The following is a 21,053-nucleotide window of genomic DNA, read 5'->3' on the forward strand; positions in this document are numbered from 1 at the left end:
AAATGTTGGCTCTCTGAGTGCCAGGTCTTAGCACCTGTCTGCTCTTCAGAACTTAAGTCACTGATTATAAAAGAACGGAAGGCTTTTGAGCTTGAAGCTCTCACTGACCAAGGACCAAATGTGATGTTAATTTCTTGACTTGGGGTTTGATCACAATTAGGCAATATAAATTCAGTCTACAAAATCTACCTTAGCAATGGAATGAGACTGCAGCTTCTTACAAGAGATTTATTGGGTTTTTTTTCACCCAGGGTTCAAACAAAAACAAGGTCCCCTATTTGAGCTGTGTGACATTTTTAATATTCATCTTCTTTTCATTGTGGGGAAAGCACTCTGGGGCCTTATGCCTGAGCAAGGCCAGTTCCAACTACCTGCCTCTTGCAAGGACAAAACCACCCCTCACGGCCAGCCCTTTGCTGTTTAAAGCCCGTAGACATCCTGCATCCTCATTCGACCAGAGGCGCTGCTCACATAACACTCCACATCCCTATGGGCCTCGTTTTCTCATCTCATTTCTGGCACTTGGAGATTTCTCTCTCGTGCAAACTCAGTTATGCCCTTTTATTTTCTAATTAATTTTTTGATATATGCCAATAAATCTGGAAATACACATACGGTTTTATTTTTTTATGATATTTTATTTTAAGGCATTTTACATAAATGTTATCTTTATCTACCAGTGATAAGTTTTCAGCAGTGGATCTTGGTTCTGTTTGTTTTTAATTTCTTCAGCTTAGACAGCCACGTAACCATAACCTGGAAATAGTTTCAAATGGTGCACTCATTAGCTTTTTCACTTTAATATGCCGGTGGTTTAAAATCTGATTGTTAAGTTCAAATTCCATTAAGGGGGTATATTTATTGTCTGCATAGAACTACAGTTCAAGCAATGCTATCTGGTGAGTAATGGTCCCCTTTTTACTGTCCTGTGGCCCAAATACTAGCTTCCTGTAACCATGAACATGAGCCATTTCTCCACTAAGAGAACAACTCATTAAAAGGGCTGAGTAGAAATGTTAGATGATGTATGACAAGACTTCAAGCAGCAATGGACTAAGGAAAGCACACAGTCAAGGAGAGGTGGCCGTTTACTCACATGATGCACAAGCTATTTAATTCAACACTATATAGAAACTTACAGTTTTACTTCATTATTCCTCAACTTCACTCCACTTTCTATTTATTTTTTATCCATTTCTTGTCTTTCTTCTGTTTCAATCACAAGTACTTTTAAAATCCTTTTGGGACTTAAACAAAACAAAACACATTAGAACCAGGGATGTCCCAGGATAGGAGATGCCCTAAGTTCTCCCTCCAGTGAATTTCCAACCAAATCACACAAAAGACCACTATTTTCTTTGGTTTATGCTATGACTAATGGACCACAGTATTTTTGGTTTGTTTATTCCTCCCTCAATTAATTTAAAAATATGTCTTTTTAAAAAATGATGTATGTGGTTCAAGTCAAGATAAAATACAATCCTGCAATCTCCAATCCTTCCTCTGCTCTAAACATAGTAAAAAATTTATTCCAAAAAAGGAAAAGTGTGCCCTAGGCATGAAGGAGACATACACAGCGTTGGAATCTACAGGAAGCGCAGTGGGGACAGTGGTTGAAACTGCCCTGCCCAGCAAAAGCCAGTCCAGATATGGGTAGAGACACCTGGGACTGCAAGGCCTGACCTGGGGTGACAGGGGAGAACACGTCTGACTCCATATTAGATCTGCTCCTCTGTCTCCAACCCTGTGCTCTGCTTCTTGGGCTAAGTCATGCTGGTTCTGCACCCTTTGTAAAAGAATGCTGCCTAGAGCCTGAAATAGACAGGACTGCCCGTTCTCCAAGCCCTGACCTTAAGGGTATAATACTTTTCCATTTATCTAGAGATAAAAAGTTGCAGAAGAGAGAATAACACATTGTCTTGCTGGAGGTTTACAGGGAACACCGTGACATGACCCACGTGGACAGCTGCAAGAACAAAGGATTCCAACACCAAGAAGTTTACAACAACAAACCACACCCACTCCCCTTTTTAGTATAAAAGGAGCCTGAATTCTAACTCGGGGAAGACTGGTTCTCTGAGATATTAGTCTGCCATCTTCTCAGTCTGCCAGCTTTCCGAATAAAGTCGTTATTCCTTGCCCCAACATCTTGTCTCCCAATTTACTGGCCTGCCGTGTGGTGAGTAAAATGAGTTTGGACTCGGTAACACTGTCAGGAGGGCTAATTCTGCCCGTGCCTGAAGGTCTCCGAGCCCAAGGGGTGAAAATAACTCTTGTCACCCTGCCAAGGTCCCCACTGAAAATGTGCTGCACCTCTGTGCCTTAGGGACAGAGCAGAAAACTGTGGAAGATAAAGAGTGTGCTGTACAACCAGCCAGGGGCTCACACAAGAAATGATAACAGACTAATGGCATTTTAGTTTGTCACTAAACTCCTAGATTTTCACTGGAAGAATTCACAAAAGACATGCTCCAACAAGAAGAAAAATAAAGGCGGGAAAGAAAAGGGAGATTAAAAGGTAATGATGAACACAGAATCAGTAAAACATGTTAAAAACGTTGGTAAGTCTAAGTATTGACCATGAAAAATAATATTAACATCTATTTACATGAATGTCAAAAGACAATCTGGCCCGTAGACAATTGAAAAATGGTAAATTTTAGAGGAAGGTTAACGGAGGCTAAAGTCATCTGTCATAGAGATAATGATTTCATTTTAGATTGCACTAAACATTGTAAAGCATTACAGTCTTTCAATGCAAGATTTATAAGACATAAGTCTTTCATTGAAAAGTGAAGGTCTGCATTAAAGAACACAAGAGGAATGTATAACGCCCTAAGCTCTAAAACAAATGAAAAAGCACATAAAACCACCTGATCAATCTAACAAGAGGCAAGAAGAGAAAAAACAAAGCAAAGCAATGAACGGTAAACAGAAAATCCAAATTAAGCTAATACAAAAGAAAATGTTTGTTGCAGGAGTTTAAAAATACAAAGACGCAAGAAGAAATAAAGAATGCATGGTATTTTACCATCCAGATGTAAGTATACTCAACATCTGACGTACATTTTTTCAGTCCTTTTCTACACATATTATTCCAACATACCATTTATTCCAAAACATACTATACATACAACTAGCAATGCCTTTCTCTCAACCATCGTAAACGTATTTTATGTCATAAATATAATGTTACAAATATAAGAACATATAACATAATTTTTATTACCACACGGTATTCATTTAACCAGTGCCTCTTAACCTGAAAACTCAGCTGGCTTCCAATTTGTATACTATAAACACTGTTATAATAAGAAATATTTACCCGTATCCATCATAGTGTTTATTCTGCCAAGATACTCTTTAAGATGCAATCATGGTATTGCTGTTGTCTTTTTTAATTAAAGTATACAGCTGATTCTCAATGTTGTGTTAGTTTCTGGTGTACAGCATAGTGATTCAGTCATACATTTACATACACATATATATTTTCTTTTCATATTCTTTTTCATTATAGGTTATTACAAAGTAGTGAATATAGTTCCCTGTGCTACACAGTAGCACCTTGTTGTTTGTCTATTTTGTATGTAGACGGTTGGGATTTGCAGACACCAACTGCAATCATGTTTTATATACTACACATCCCCAGATTCCACCAACTGCAGGTCAGGTAGCACTACAGGATGCATTCAGTGAACAAAATCCGCATATAAGCGGATCATGCATTTCAAACCTACGTAGTTAAAGGGTCAGCTCTACCTGGGTCAGAGTTCCAAAGTATACCTGGACACATACAGCCCTTGATTCTGTCCCCTAAACATCACTTGAGTCCTTCTGGATGCTTTTTCCAGTCCAATATGTCCCTATATAGATGAGCAACTTTTTAAATGGGAAGCTCATAGTAGGATACAAAATAAAACTTTCCATGGGAGAACCAGCATGTCATAATTTATGAAGGGTCAGGCCTGAGATTTGGGAAAGTCTTTGAGGACAATGAAGCTCTGTGGTCATAACCTTGACTCTGTATTGGAATTACCAAAGAGATCCTAAAAACCATGAGAATGCCTCAACCTGGAACAATTAAATCATGACCTGTGGGCCTGAACATTGGTACCTCTAGGAGGAAGCACCTCAAGTGCTTGCCAGGTGCACTGAGCTAATCCTGTGGTTTCCAATTCAGCTCTACGCATTAAAATCAATCAGGGCATGGCTCCACGTCAGAGAAATCAGAATCCCTTTGGCGCTGCCCTAACACTTATTTTTTGAAAGCTTCCCAGAGGATTCTAAAGTACATCCAAACTATACATAAAAATAGATTTTAAAAAATGTCTTCTGTATAGCACAGGGAACTATATTCAATATCTTGTAATAACCTTTCATGAAAAAGAATATGGAAATGAATATGTGTACATAGATATACATGACTGGGACATTGTGCTGCACATCAGAAATTGACACACTGCAACTGACTACACTTCAGTTAGAAAAAATAAAGTACATTCAAGGATGAAGATCACTGACATCATCTATCCCTCTCATTCGGTTGCCCAAGGTAGCTCGGTTCTTAAAAGAACTGAGATTAGAAGAGTTCCCTTATCGATGGCCTCTGGGCTCTTTTCCTTTCACAGGTCTGGAAGCTTGCTGTCCCCAAGATGGTGTGTCTCCTCCACATCTCATGCCAGTCTTTCTGACTAGAAGGCCATATTGTTTCTTCCTGCCCAGATGCCACCCCAGCTCCAAAGCAAAACCATGACATTCCAGCTTTCCTCTGAGTTCTTGTAACATGTCATATTTCCTATTTGGTGTCATAGACATAAAAATATCTATTGGGCACTTGCTGTGTTATCAGGTGCACAGAGCCAAGCCACATTATCTCATTTAATCTTTACAACTATTCCACAGGGTCCTTACAATGAATTACTCCAAGTTTCTAAAATGATGAACTTGAGGCTCACCAAGGTTAAGGAACATGCCAAGGTGTTTAACCCCTGGCAGTGTCTAAAGCTGTCTATGTCTTCAGGACCTTGGAGAGCAGTCCTCTTCTCATAAAGTCACCACTCAGTAAGATTCTTGATGATCTTATATTTTTCATGGTTGAAAAACAATGGAGACGAATGGCAAACATGAACATTTATCATGTAGGTACAGACACATGCAGAGGTCTTAATCTCTTTCCTCCTGTGAATACTATTATCATGGACTGGATTGTATTCCTGCCACAACTTCTATGTCAAAGACCTCACCCGAAGTAGCTCAGAGTGCAACCATATTTGGAGATAGGACCTTCAGAGAGAGAATTAATTTTAAATGATTTCATTAGAATGGCCCCAAATCCAACATGACTGATGTCTCTATAAGAAGAGGAAATGTGGACACACCTAAAGGGAAGACAATATAAAGACTCAGAGAGAAGACAGTGACACCCAAGCCAGGGAGAGAGGCCTGGAACAGACCCTTTCATGGCCCTCAGAAGGAACCAACTTGGAGGGTGGGGTTCCAGCCTCCAGAACTGTAAGGAAACGCCTTTCTGTTGTTTAGAGCACCCAGTCTATGGTACCCTGTCATGGCAGCCCAGAAAACGGGTACAGATATTATCTCGTACACATCAGCCTCAGAAGAATTTACTGGAATGAAAATTAGACCTGCCCCTTCAGATGGAACAGGAGATTTTTAAAAAATGCAGAAGTTCAGCTCATACCGTAGAACAAGACACTCAAAGAGGATGGCTCCAGGTAATAACTATGAAACACGCAGAAGAGTGGTAAGAGTCAGATGCCCCGGAACACGTGAAGAAGGATGATGCAGAAGGTAACATCTTGATTTCCAATGTGGCAGTGGGCAACAGGGAGTCAGTATCAACGGAACCAGCTGCTAATTCCTGGATGGGGACTGGTAAAGACAAAGCAAAGCTTGAGTTCTAGAGGGACTCGGGCAACAGAATTAGACTCAGTCACAAGGATCCAGGGACGTGGGTCTGATAACCAAAAGTAGGCACAGAACTGAGATCTGGTCTCAGGAAGACACGAGAAGCCAGGGGATTAAGCTGATCTCAACAACCAGGTCTCCTTCTCTGTTCAACAGTGTGTGAAAGGGGAGATTTTTTTAGTTTCCTGCTGAAGTCTCTCCCAGGTCTAAGATTTTGCTACTCTGTGAAGTTGAACCAAAAGTAAGGACAACCTTCTCATTCACTGAAGAAAATGGGTCAAAAACACTGCAGCGTGATTCTGCATTTTAAAAGGATACTGAAGCATGACTTACTGAGATCAAATAGATGGCCCTGAAATCATCAATATCACATCTTTCTCTAAACACACTTTGTAGCACAAATGTTTCCCCTTAGAATGTCCTTTAATTACACATCTTTTAAAACAGTCTGCTTTTCAAAGGGTAAGCATACAGGTAAAATCTGTATGAGTCATTTTAACGTAGCCCAGATTTTAATGTAGTTTCTCTTCATTCCAGAATAAAAATCTCTTTCCAATGTAACTCAGTGGCTAATATTTCTAGCTATGGATTAATTTGGGAGAAATATTATTGGACATCATCATGCTAGATTTACAGACTTAATTTCTTTTCTTTTTATGGAACTTCTTTTTAGTCACAACTCCTGTTTTAGAATCTAGGAGGTTTTTTTTCAGACATTTATATATACATTAGGCAGAAATTGCAACTCTGAAAAATCCAGCTTCTCACCATTGATGACTCCCAAAATTTTAGTACCTCGCATTCTTAGAAATTAGAGATTTTGTTAGCTCAGAACCTCCTCCCCTCTCCCTGCCACAAACACACACACACACACACACACACACACACACACAGAGTTATTTATGTCTTCTTAATCTCTTCCTAAGATTTAACCTGCACAGATGATTAAAAGAGCTAATATCCATTTCACATTCATTGTAAGAAGAAATTAGTTCTCTGGCTCCCTTGAAGGTGTCGACTGAAATAACATGCATAACCTAAAGGTTGAGAGTTAGGTTTTATTGGGCAGATTTTCTTAGGACCTGAGCCCGGGACACAGCATCTCAGATTGGTTCTAACAGGCTGTTCCAAAGTGACAAAGTAGAAGCCAGGATATGAGTTTTTCCAAGGAAGATCAGGCAGTCAGAACATCAAAAGATTAATGTTAATTAAAGAAAACTAGACATCTCAAGTTAAGGAATTTAGCAATATTTTATGTATGGGAAGGTGCAAAGGTCTGGGCTTACTGAAATCATTCCTTTGATATGCACCTAGCTAGTATCCTGTTGTTTCTCATTTTGAAGTTCCCTCAGGGGGCACCTCTGGGGGTGGCTGCAGAGGCCAGGCTGCCTGTTTGTCTCCATCCTGAGCTCCCTCAGCGCAGTGACAGGGAGGTGGGGGTAGGTTAGGGGTGGGTGGCAGCAGCAGCTGATGACTAGATGGCCGCAGCATCCTTTGTTTACCTATATGGCTGGCAATAGTTTTCATTCACAAAGGCATTTAACACTCTAAAGCCTGGCTATTTCAGTGGCTTCAGAGTGAGGACCAGAGAAGGGTGTGGCTGGAGGTTGGTAAGTGGAAGAGTTCATCAGCCTCCATGTGACCCAGGGCAACGGAAGAACTCAAAGTGAGAGGTGGGCTCTTCTGAGAGTGGTAATCTGGGCAGGGACCATGTTCCAATCAATACATTCCCACAGCCTGGTAAGCACCAGGCAGACAGTAGGAACTCAGTGAAAGATCAATATATAAAAGGTAAGAGAACAGCCAGTGCTGTGATGGCTTCACCTAGATTCAAGGCCGCCTTGAGGTTCTGGTGGATAAAATGCCAACTATGAAAGGTTGGCAGAAGACACCAAAACTGGCTCCTTGCAACTGAACAAAGGAGACATTAAATAGCAATCATCCTATTCCTGTTTTAATGGGTATCAAATGGATGCATGCACATGATGAAAATTAAAATGAGAAAGGGCTGGCAACGTAGCTACAATAATTCATTTCTCCTCACGGCCCTTCTGCCCACACTGTCCATGCCACTTCCCAACCTTACTTTATTTTATTTATTTTTTAATTGAAGTATAGTTTATGTTGTTTCAATTTCCGGTGTACAGCATGTTTCAGTCACACATATACACACATATATTCCTTTTCATATTCTTTCTCATTAGAGGTTATGACAAGACATTGAATATATAGTTCCCTGTGCTGTACAGTAGAATCTTGTCATTTATCTATTTTATATATATAGTAATTACTATCTGCAAATCTCACCCCTTTCCCCGCTGGTAACCATGAGTTTGTTTTCTGTGTCTGAGTCTGTTTCTGTTTTGTAAATAAGTTGACTTGTGTCATTTTTTTAGATTCCACATACAAGTGATAACATGTGGTATTTTTCTTTCTCTCTCTGGCTTACTTCACTTAGTATGACGATCTCCAACCTTATTTTTAAATGTTTATTTTCTTAGTTCTACTGGAAAGCACTCTCATTTTTAAATGATTTGCCTCTAAATGTTGACTGCTTTATACGGGAGACTAGCCATAGCTTTCTAATTTTATTGTATTATCTGCACTAAAAACCAATTAAAGAGACTTCAGCTCACTTTCATATTTATATCCTTTTTGCTTTCAAAAGTCAGTAGTTTTATTTCTCCTTATAAATTTTGATATTTGAATATTCTTAATCCTCTCTTTCTTGTCCTGAAATTTGACCAGGATCTTTAAACTCTTGAATATTTTTTTCCCTCTTTTTGTTTGTTTGTTTGTTTTAATGGAAGTGTAGTTGATTTACAATGTTAGTTTCAGGTGTACAGCAAAGCAATTCAGTTATTATATATACATAAACACATAAATGTACAGTTTTTTCAGATTCTTTTCCATTGTATGTTGAACGTTGTAGATGAGAATGTGCAAGTGCTTATCTCTAACCCTCTGCTCTTCTGTCATCTCCCATATCTGTCAGTTTTACCTTTATTTTAACATGGGCAGATTATTCATCTTCAATTGTGTAAAATATATGTGTATATATATATATATATACACATGTACATATACATATATTTGTTCGATGTAAAAGCGGTTTATTATGAAAATTAGAAACCAGTAAGTGGCATTTACCACATTACTACAAGTAAGTCCTCCAGGATCAAGTAAAAACAGTAATAGGCAGAGGTTAAATCCCCTTTTCTGCAGATGGACTGTCAGGCTTCCTGTTCACTCAGAGGAAAGGTTACCTAGGTTCAGAGTCAAGCATGCTGTATCAATTAGTAAAATAATGTCACATTCTTGTTTGCTTTGTATTAGGACCATGATTCTCTCTAACAGTTTTTTTTCCCTCCTCCATTTTTCATTGTTCCTCTTTGTTGTTGAAAAAGACACAGCCTTTCTTTACTGGGCTAACAGCGTCATGTAACTCATTAGTCACTGGATATTTCCTGGAATCCACGACATTCTTCTCAATAAAGACATTCTTTTTGGAGCCTCCTGGAAACAATCTCCAGTTTTAATCTGGACAAACAGCTTTCTGCACACAGGGTCATTCAGGGCTTTCTTTGCACTGGATTCCTGGGTTACCTCTACTATTTCCAGTTTCTCGTTTGTCCCACTTTTTTTTTTCTACTTTTTCTTATTGAAGTATAGTCAATTTACAATGTTGTGTCAATTTCTGGTGTATAGCATCATGTTTCAGTCATACATACAAATACAGATATTCCTTTTCATATTCTTTTTCATTACAGGTGACTACAAGATATTGAATATAGTACCCTGTGCTGTACAGTAGGACCTTGTTGCTTATCTATTTTATATATAGTAGTGTGTGTCTGCAAATCTCGCACTCTCAGTTTATCCCTTCCCACTCCCTTTCTCCTCTGGTAATCATAAGTTTGTTTTCTATGTCTGTGAGTCTGTTTCTGTTTTGTAAACAAGTTTATTTGGCTTTTTTTTTTTTTTAGATTCCACATATAAGTGATATCACATAGTATTTTTCTTTCTCTTTCTAGCTTATTTCACTTAGAATGACAATCTCCAGGTCCATCCATGTTGCTGCAAATGGCATTATTTCATTCATTTTATGGCTGAGTAGTATTCTATTATATAAATACACCACCTTTTCTTTATCCAGTCATCTGTTGATAGACATTTAGGTTGTTTTCATGTCTTGGCTGTTCTAAATAGTGCTGCTGTGAACACTGGGGTGCATGTGTCTTTCCGAATTAAGAGATTCCTCTGGATAGATGCCCAGGAGTGGGACTGCTGGATCATATGGTAACTCTATGTTTAGTTTCTTAAGGTATCTCCATACTGTCCTCCATAGTGGCTGCACCAAACTGCATCCCCACCAACAGTGCAGGAGGGTTGTTTTTAAGCCCATTTCTGCTCTGTAACCGTCTCTCACTTCCAAGGTCCATGTGTCTACCTGTTTATCTTCATATCTCACAGCTGTTGTTATTCATTCACATTTAAAACTGAGTAGGTTTTTGCAGTAGACGTCTCTCCAAGGAGGGCTATATAGCTGGGCTGCTCCCGTGGACACTAACACTGTCTCTAGCATTTCTGAACACACGGAACTGTGAGCCAGCAGCCTTGAGTTTACAGCGAATAAGGTGTGCAGCTCAGCATTAACCTGGGGAGGGTGGAGGTCCCAGAACCGGGAGCACCTACCCCGGCATCTCTGATTTGCCCAGGCAGGTCCATGAACTTCTTCTTGATTTTTCACCTGGGAATTAAACGTTGGGCTGCTCTTGCTGCGCGTAAGGGGGTAAAGAGGAGGAGGGGATGGGAAGGAGGGTGAAGATGAGTGGGTCGCAGTGTTCCGTAAACTGGTACTGCACAGGTCTGCTGATAAGAAGCTCTCCTTTTCATGTCCAGCCCCATGGAACCTGAGGTCTAAGCCTGAAGTCTCTGCAAAGGGGCTTCAAGGCGGCTGGCCTCCTTCCCCTCCATACTGTCTCACCTACTCGGCAAGCTCCTATGTCCAAAACTAGGCTCCTTGCCTCTGTCCATCTCCTTAAAAATACTCACCTATTCATTGTTTACTTCCTTTCTTCCTCACTTACGGAGTCTCAGGGGGTAAGAAAAATAAATGCTTACCTTTGTACACCCATTTGAAGAGGAAGTCCTTGTAAGCTGTAACTGTTTAAAAGTTACACTTTTGTTGGCGTCTATAGCCAAATTCCTATCACGCAGAACCTGATCTTATCTTGGAGAGTCCTGTCTGTTTGGTCCCCAACAAAAGTCCTCTGGATAGCCAAGAAAAATGTCACAAGGGCAGGAACCATGGCTGTCTCCATATCCATCTGTATCTATGTGTATGTGTATATTCATTTAACCACTGGATCTCTAGAATCTAGCACGCTATGCCTGCAATGTAGCAGATTGTTACAGATACCTGGTTTAAAATCATGCAAATCACACAATATTTATGCAATATCACGTATCAATTAAAAATGACTCAATGAATAGTGGACACATTCTTTAATTCATCTTTAGAACCCTCTTAAAGTTACCAGAAAGAGCACCAGGACTACCAAAACGACATAAAATGCATTTTTGGCTCTCAAGAAACAGAAAAAAAAAAGAAAAGAAAAGAAAAAACTTTCGGTCAGAATTAGAAGCCGTACATGAGCAGTAGCTGTTGTACGTCGGGAGCCCGAAGACGATGCTCCCGGTACTTTGCTTTAATGGCTAAAGAGTAACGTAAATCAGTGCATGAATTAATTCCAGGTAAACAATTTAGTATCTGATTGTTGCAAGGGTTCCCAACTCTTGTTCCTGATTCTCCAGTGTTTCTGTTGCCAGGTACTCAAACTTAATAGTTCACATCACCTGCAACCTACACCCTGGTTCCCTGAAACTGTCTCTGCCTTTGGGAGGAAATTAAACTGTGATTAAGGGTCCTCAGCCTCACTTTTCAACCACTCACTGTTGCTACGCTTGTAGGTCTCATTTCTAAGGTGTGACCTCAGAAGCTATTCATAGAGTGCGTGATGTTTTAAAAAAGATCAGAGGCAAAATTAATTTGTGTTGTCTTTTCCTAGTTTACTCAAAGTCAGCAAGAGGGAGAGGATCAAAAGGGAAGGAACTCCTGTTATCCAACTCCAGACTCTTCTTCCAACTTGCTCTGTCTGAGGACACCCACTGCAAGTTCCTTGTGTTAAGTGACTGACTCCCCTGACGGAGGCAGCAATGCTCCCGTTTCTTCTCAGAACCAGAGACATTCCCTTTCTCTTCCATATCAGCACCTTTGATGATTTATTAAATTATATTTCATTGTGTAATTACTCTTTTTTTATTTTTTAATTGAAGTATAGTCAATTTACAATGTTGTGTTAATTTCTGATGTACAGCACAGTGATTCAGTTATACATATATATATGTATTCTTTTCATATTCTTTTTCATTATAGGCTATTAAAGGTATTGCATACTGTTCCCTGTGCTATACAGTAGGACCCTGCTGTTCAACTATTTTATATATGGCAGTTAGTACCTGCAAATCCCAAACTCCCAGTTGATCCCTCCACTCCCTTACGTTCCCCTCTGGTAACCATAAGTTTGTTTTCTATGTATTGGAGTCTGTCTCTGTTTTGTAAATAAGTTCATTTGTGTCCTTTTCCCAGATTCCACATATAAGTGATATCATGACATTCTTCTTTCCCCGTCTGACTTACGTCACTTAGTATGATGATCTCTAGGTCCATCTGTGTTGCTGCAAATGGCACTTTATTCTTTTTTATGGCTGAGTAGTATTCTGTTGTATATATACATCCCAACTTCTTTATCTAATCATTTGTAATTATTCTTTATTGTTTATTTCTCTCAACAGAAGGTAAACTCCATAAGGGCATGGAGCATATTTATTTACTGATCTATTTATTTAATTTTCTATTGAAGTGTAGTTGATTTACAATGTCAGTTTCAGGTGTACAGCAAAGCGATTCAGCTATACATGTACATACACAGACGTTTTTTCCTTTCAGATTCCTTTCCATTACATGTTATTATGAGAAATTAAATATAGTTCTTGTATTATACAGTAGGCCCTTACTGTTTATCTACTTTATACATAGTAATGTATGTCTGTTCATCTCAATCCCCTAATTTATCCCTCCCCGCCCTCTCCCCTTGGGTAACTATTGCTTGTTTTCTGTGTCCAGGAATCTGTTTTTGGTTTGTACTCTGTATATCTTTTTCCATTGGGTGATTCTCTCACATTCATTGTAATATTAGAATTTGTATCTTTTTTTTAGATTCCAAATATCACATGTCATATGATATCTGTCTTTCTCTGACTTACTTCACTCGATAAAACACCAGTGTATCTACTGAAAGTGCTGCATTCACATTTGCTAATAACTATACAAGCCAATTCAGCATAAAAATAAACCAAGGATAAAATTATGAACAGCAAGAAGAGTACATCTATATTAAGTAGGTGCCTGGTGCCAGTGCTTTGGGCTGAATGTCTGTGTCCCCTGCCAAATTCATATGTTGAAATCTTAACCTCCTAAAATGACCGCAGTGGGAGGTGGGACCTTCGGGAGGTGCTGAGGTCATGAGGGTGAAGCCCTCATGAGTGGGATTAGTGCTCTGATCGAAGACACCCCAGAGAGCCCCCAGCCCGTTCTCCCACATGAGGACACAGCTGTGAATCAGGAAGGAGGCCTTCACGAGGACAAGACCACGCTGGCACCTTGACCTTGGACTCCCCAGCCTCCACAGCTGTGACAAATTAAACGTCTGTTGTTCGCAAGCTACCCATTCTGTAGTGTTTTGGGTTACAGCAGTCCAAACAGACAAATAGAGCCAGGCACGTGTTAAGTCTTTCCTTTACTTATGTAACTGACAACTGCACAAGCACAGCAAGGGACAGAGTTAAAATGCGACTTTTTAGGTCTCTCGCTGCTCTTTAAATTTAATTCCATGGGAATAACCTTTCCTGACTCTGAAAATCACAACATGGCATCCGTCCTCTCCTGGGAAGAGATATCTTCTCTGACCATTCTTCCCCTTCTTGCCCCACTGGAGCCTATAAGATGGCAAATGAGTTCTTTTACCTCCTCATTGTGTATTATGCATAGGGGTGATTCTCTCATATTCATTGCAATATTAAATATCCACGGTACAGGCGCCACAGGCAAAATCAAGACAGGAAGATGCTAATTCAGCATACTATTGTATATGCATGATCTCATTCATCCACTCAATAATCTGACGAAGTAGACACCCTTATCTCCATTGTGATAATAGGAAAGCTGAGACTAACAACTTGTTTGGGGGTGAGGGTGGTCACAGGGTGCTGGAGAGTATCACGGCTGGTTCCCAAGGAAGCCCTGAGTCAACACTGGGGTTCGGCCATCAAGTCATTAATAAACACTACAGATGGCAGGATTTCTAGTTGAGGTTGAAACAGGAAAATGTCTATGCCACCTTCATAGATATTAAGAATGAGATCAATTATAAATTAAGAGAAAACAGGGCTGTCTGTATTAGATAATGTCCCCTATATTCCCAGAGGAAGACGTTTAATCCCAACTTCAGAGTGGGATTAAACTTCAGATTAAATCCCAAGTGGCCAACCAAGGCCGCAGAATGATACCTCCGAGGAAAGAGAGGTGTACAGAGGGGTGCAGAGGCAGAAAGACAGGAGGGAAGATGGCAGGGCACAACCATGAAACGAATGACACAGCAATTCGCACCAAGATGGCAGAAGATTCAACTCCCAGTAGACCTTGAGCTTCAATATAGGGTCACTGACATACAATAGCTGCTAAATGGCCCTCCCACAGGTGCAGGGGCAGTTTCAAGGCCGACCATAAAAGGTCAAAAAGTGGGTGACGGCCCGACTCCTGGGAATCCCAGCTCTTTCCCCAAAGCAGGTGGAATAATCCTCCCACTTGTTAACATACGAAGTTACTCGAGGCCATAAAAACCAACAACCCTGCACCTCGTGGCCTCTCTGGCCTTCTTAGATGGCTTGCGCTCTGTCTACTGAGCATGTATCTATCTGAATAAATCTACTTTTACTCAACTAAGGCTCACTCTTAAATTGTTTCCTGTGTGAAGCCAAGAACCCTGACTTGGAGGGGCAGGGCTCGGGCACTCGTCTGAGACCTAGGACATGGCCATCCTCTCAAGCCCCATTTTTCCTGCATCAGCAGTGAGGTCCTCATGTCACACCCGTTCCACCCCTCTCCCTGGCCCTACCACTAGTCACATTTTCTGTCATAATCTATTCTTACCATAAATAATTTTGAGTTTCAAGTCTCTCTAATTCTGTGCCCATTGCGATTTATGACACATTCAGTAGGAGCTGGTGGAGACTCTTTATTTAAGAAGTGGGAAAATATACATATATAATGATATCTATATTCATCCCCATCAAGAGTTATCTGTGCACCAATTAAGCATACCCATTTATATTCCTACTTAACACTTACCTGATGGCTTAAGGGAAAAATACCTACATGTTCATAAAACAATACTAAGGCATGAGAGGCAGCAAGACTCTACTCAGCATCCGACTTTTTAAAAACCTACAGGCAATATGCCACTGATAAACGTAAGTGATGAGACGGTGAGCTAATCCCCTGACACACACACATTCCAAAGATGGCTGTTTCCAGAACTCAAATTGTGATAGAAAAGAACAAATCTGACTCCATATTAGATCTGTTTCTTTGGCTTTAACCCTGTGCCCTGTTTTCTAGGCTTAGTCTTGCTGGCTCTGCACCTTTTGTGAAACAATGTTGTCTTTAGCCTGAAATAGACAGGAGAGCCTATTCTCAAGGCTCTGGCCTTTAAGGATATTAACACTTTTATACTGACATAAAGACAACAAGTTGCAGAATGGAAAATGTTTGTTTTGTTGGAGGTTTACAGTGACACCATGATCTGACCCAGGTGGACAGCTGCAAGATCAAAGGATTCCAAGAACATACAATTCCTAAACCAAAAGGTCTGCAACAAGCAACCACACTCCCTCCCCTTTTCAGTATAAAAGGAGCCTGAATTCTGACTTGAGTAGGATGGTTCTTCAATACATTAGTCTGCCATCCTCTTGGTCTGCTGGCTTTCCGAATAAAGTCATTATTCCTTGCTCCAACACCTTGTCTCCCGATTTATCGGCCTCTCATGAGGTGAGCAGAACGAGTTTGGATACAGTAACAAAAACTCCAGTTTTGAGTTGCAGTATTAATCATGACAATGAGCTTGCTTAATTGTTCCCAAGTGTAGTATATGATTGTTGGGGCATAAAAATATTAGAGACAGAGATAGAGATGGAGAGAGAAGGAGGGAGGAAAAGGAGGGATCCTCGTGCAAGCAGTTGGCAGTAGAGAAGATGAGGAAGTGAAGCAATTTTTTAAAAAATAAAACAATATTAATTACATAATTTAGCAATTATAAAACAAGCCCCTAAACTGTAAAAATAGTCACTTCAACACTCAAATTCATTAAGAAACACACAAGGATGCCAACACTACCACAAAGATGATCACCACCACCACCACTGAATCTAGGGCCATGGCCAGTTTAAATCTCAGCAGCAAAATGAGGTGAAGCTTCAAAGCAAACACATGATTTTAATATGAAATGGAAGTATTTTCTAGACCAGTGTTAACCAAAGGCACTTTGTGCAGTGATCACTCTTGAGCACGGGAACTGACGCTAGTGGGACTGGGGCACTGAATGTTTAAGTTTATTTCATTTTAATTAATTTAAATATCTACATAGAGCTATGGTATTGTATAGTGCAGGTTTGGACAGAAAAAAAGTCAGCCCATCACAAAATGCTCCAAAGTCTTTAGGGATCTAATAGGTAAAATGAAGTTTGTACCCCAAAGTTACTACCAAAACATGATACATAACATCTGAATGACAAATTTTGTGAAGTAACTTCTTAACAAGTTGTAAGAAAGATTCACTTAAAACTTAAAAAATGCTACCTCTGTGCCAGGAGTATTACACCACTGGAGTGTAAAAAAGGGCATATTTCCCTTTACCAGGCAGATAAATCCACCCCCAAAGAATAACTTAAAAAACACAAGGCTGGATACTGAATTTCCTAGAGTGACAGGAATCAAAATCATTAAGAACTCTTGTAACCCAAATTAGGAGACTGCGGTTACGTTTTTAAATCCCACATCCAAAAATAAAACAAAACAAAACCAACTAAAACTTTCTATTCTCTGCGAGGCTGAGTGTAGCATTTCAGGTCCCATTCCCTCCCCCCAACTTCTATTGAGATATAATTGACATACAGCTCTGTGGCAGTTTACGCCACCTAATGACCTGACATACAGATAATGCTAAATGACTACCACAGTAGGTTTAGTCAACACCCCTGCCCTCAACCAGTTACAAATAACGATGATTATGATAATCATTTCCTTGTGATGAGAACTGTTGGGATTTACTGTCAGCGAGTTTCTAATATACCGTAGGGCAGCGTTAACTACAGTCGCGATCATCACGTTGTAGGTTACAAGCCTGCGCTTCTAAACCCTTGAACTTGGACACTGGGCTCCTGGCGCACGTGCTCCCCCGGAGCACGTCATAAGCGCCCGGGAGCCCCGCACAGGCGCGTCTCGGATCCCGACAGACGCGCGCCCCCGAGCCCTGCCCGCGCCCCCCGGACCCCGGCACACGCGCGCCCCCGAGCCCGCCGGCGCCCCTCACCTTTCTCGCTGACGCTCTCGCTCTCCAGCTCCACGTCCTCGCAGCTCGTGTACTCCGGCGTGGACACACCCTCCTCCTCTGAGCTGCTCACCGACATCTGGCGCTTCTTGCCGCCCCTCTTTGCGCGGTGCGGCTTGGGCGGCGACGGCCGCACGGACTCGGACTGGTCGGAGCTCAGCGAGTCGTTCCGCAGCAGGGTCTCCACCTTCTCGCGCTTGGCCTTGCGCACCAGGACGGCCGCGCCGGGGTCCAGGCGGCTCTGCTTCCGGAGCGGCTCTGGGGCCCTGGGCTCCGCGGCGTCGGCGGGGGCCCCGGGCCCGGGCGCCGGCGGGCCGTGGTTGGCGAGCGGCCTGGCGCCGGGCGCCCGCGCCTCCGCGGTCCTCTCGGCCGAGTAGGCCCGCGGCGAGCCGGGCGGCGAGGCCCCGGCGGCGGCGGCGGCGGCGGCTGGCGAGCGCGGGCCGGCCTGGCCCTCGGGCCCCGCGGCGGCCGCCTCAGTGCGCGGCAGGGCCACGTCGCTGTGCCGCCGCTCGTGCCGCGCCCGGGACACCCGCGCGTGCATGCGCATCTGCTGCTCCTCGGGCGGCGGCTTCACCGGGTACCGCGCCAGGTTCGGGTCGCTGCGGTACCGGGTCTGGTACTCCTCCTCCTTCCTTTGCTTCTCGTCTTCCGCCGCCGGGCCGGCCTCTCGCTTCTCCGACACGTCGGGGTAGTCCTGGGACCGGCCTTTCTCGAGCCTTCGGCTTTCCCGCCTTTCTTTCCGCTCCCGCTCTTCGGCGGCCCCCTCCCCTGGCTGCGCCGAGGGCTTGGGCGCACGTTTCCGCTCGCTCTTTGGGGCCCCTTTGCCATTCTGCTCCGAAAGCCCCGGCGTCTTCTTCCTGGGATGTACAAAGGGGGCGTCAGGCAGGAGGGCAGACCCAAGAAGCACTGTTTCCCCCCATTCCAGATTTAAATCCTTTGGACTAATTAGTGATCTTTCGAGGTCTAATTAAAAAGCGAGAAATAAACAACCACATTCAACCTACGTGAGTAGCTTTCCAAATAAGAGTCTTTTGCATGATCATCTTTTCAGGGTCTCCGCAACTGGTTTCACATTTTAAATTCTCTATGAATTAACTATATCAATTTTTAAAAAGCTATAAAGGAATTTAGTAAATGAACAAGTTTTCTGCTAACCTTGTGAATCAAAGACTTAAAAAATGCTTTAGATAAAAATAATAAAGGAGCAAAACATGATATATACACAGAAGTTAAAAACTCAATATAGACTTTTATTTGGACAGTATGTATTAAAAATATCTTACTATAACTGCAACTTTTAAAGAAACGTGAACACAAGTATGTCCATCACAGAAAACTCGAACAGCATTCCTTCAATAGAACAAAAGCGTTTTTAAAGAGGTCATGTGCAGCCAAACACTTTTTAGGGAGTCGGTTAGGGAAAAACATTGACTGAATCTTAGCCTTCGTGTTTACCTTCCCCAAGGCAAAAATAACAAATAGTGAAATTTTTGACAGGATGATTCATTTTTCCTCCCTCCCTCCCTGGTCCATTCCCTCATTTCAGAACACAGTCCGGAAGAATAAAACAGGTTTGCGTTCTCCTTTTCTCTCCATCCTGTGGAAGGCGTTGGCAAAGATAAAAGTGAAGGAGGAGGAGTCGGCAGTCTTTGACTCTTGTGGATGTATTGTTTAATTGCCCTTTTTCTGTACACTGCAGTACATCTGATTTGGGAACAGTCCAGCAGCTGTACCAGAAGTTACATAAAGGGGATGGCTGAGTGGAGCTTTCTGACACTATATGGTCTACTCTGCCATTAAAATGGAGGCCACCTGTGGCTGTTTTTGGAATCCTGAGGTCCCTAACGAGGGCTTTCCAGTGAGTTGAGAATAATATAAAAATTGGGAAAAGTAGGGCAATTTCTACTGCGGGTTACAAAGTAGTAGTTGCTAAGATACATTGTGGGGTTGGTTTGAGGAGGGGTCAGTGATGATGGAAAGATGGGGAAAGGGTTTCAAATGGCAAAGAAAAGCAAAATAAAAGCCTGGCCAGTTCTGCTGGAGGCATTTCGACCCCTGCGAAATGGAAGGGATTTTGTGGGAGGGCGGCATTGCCAGGGTAGCTTCACAGTTTTACAAGGTAAGGGGTCTAGTATGAATACAGTTAGTTGTCATCCAATACTGATTTCATAAGCATGTGCTGACGGACTGCAAACCTTTAGTAGCTCCTGAAGGCACAGCTGTGCTTGATGGAAGTTTGTATTGAGTCAAGCTACTTTTTTTTGAAATGCTGATAAATAACACCTTGCAGAGTTCACGTGAGGACTAAAGGAGACACTGAGAAAATGCTTTAGGGAAGGATAGAGCATTATGCAAATAGGTTTTCCCCAGTCTCTGATTCTTTGCTTCACTGAATAGGCCTTTTCTCACCTCTACCTTTTGGTCTTTGTTTTTTTAAAATAATTAATTAATTAATTAATTTGGGGGGAGTTAATTAGGTTCATTTATTTATTTATTTTTAAATGGAGGGACTGGGGATTGAACTCAGGATCTCGTGCATGCGAAGCACATGCTTTACCACTGAGGTAGCTACACACCCTCCCCCCTCACTTCTGCCTTTAATTGTTCCATTTCCATGAGCTCCTGACGAGTGTACAAAATCTGATCAAGAATTCTTCAAGAATTTGAAACAGACAGCGATTCCTTTGGTCTTGCTTCTCTGAACCTGCCCAATGCTTCCTGCCACCTGCTCTTTTTTTTCCTTCTTCTACATCCCCAGGGACTTCATTGTTTTCTGAAGTATTTACATAATCAGTAAGTAATTTACAGAATCAGAAAGGGTATTTGCCCTGATCAGTCTTTTTCAAATGTCATCAAAAAACCTCTTCCCAGTCCTTATTCTTGAATTCTTTGCAGTTTTTCTTTTTAACTGTGTATCCTAAACAGGACTCATATTTTCTCTTTAGAAATATTAGAGTCCCAAATTCTTTATCTTATTTAAAGATACCATTTTCTGACCCATTTCAAACTTCACCTTTGACATAATTGTCTCTTCTTAACTCAGGAGAGTTTGTCGGCAAGAGCTCTAAGTCCTGCCATCACTAAGGTAACTCTGGTGGGCTTCTGTCTTCCCTCCACACGGTGGAAGTACACTGCTTCCTTCTTGTAACGTCCTCTCCTCCTCTGTCCCCCCACCGCACAACTCCGGGGCAGGCAGGGGGGCTCCTAGAAAGCTTCATTCTGAAGGCACTCCTGTCTCCTGTGGCTTCCAAAGGACTAATTTTTGTACTTTTTTTTTTTTTTACCTTTGATCATATCAGCCTTCTGGGACAGTTCACTGCCCACTCAGGGCTCTGTCCTCCCTCGGAGACGATGTGGTCTCTTTCCAAGGATCAGTGGGAACAGGGACCATGTCCAAAT

General features: G+C 41.8%; 1 protein-coding gene across 1 annotated transcript in view; it reads right to left on the bottom strand.

Moving 5' to 3' along the window:
- The window catches only part of RIMS1 (regulating synaptic membrane exocytosis 1), a 448,078-nt gene that overhangs the window by 184,623 nt on the left and 242,402 nt on the right, over nucleotides 1-21,053 (bottom strand). Inside the window, 1 exon segment of the mRNA XM_032484440.1 lies at nucleotides 17,637-18,511. Within this exon segment, the coding sequence (XP_032340331.1) occupies nucleotides 17,637-18,511 (875 nt within the window).

Source organism: Camelus ferus, chromosome 8 (assembly GCF_009834535.1).
Source record: "Camelus ferus isolate YT-003-E chromosome 8, BCGSAC_Cfer_1.0, whole genome shotgun sequence".
Taxonomy (NCBI): Eukaryota; Metazoa; Chordata; class Mammalia; order Artiodactyla; family Camelidae; genus Camelus; species Camelus ferus.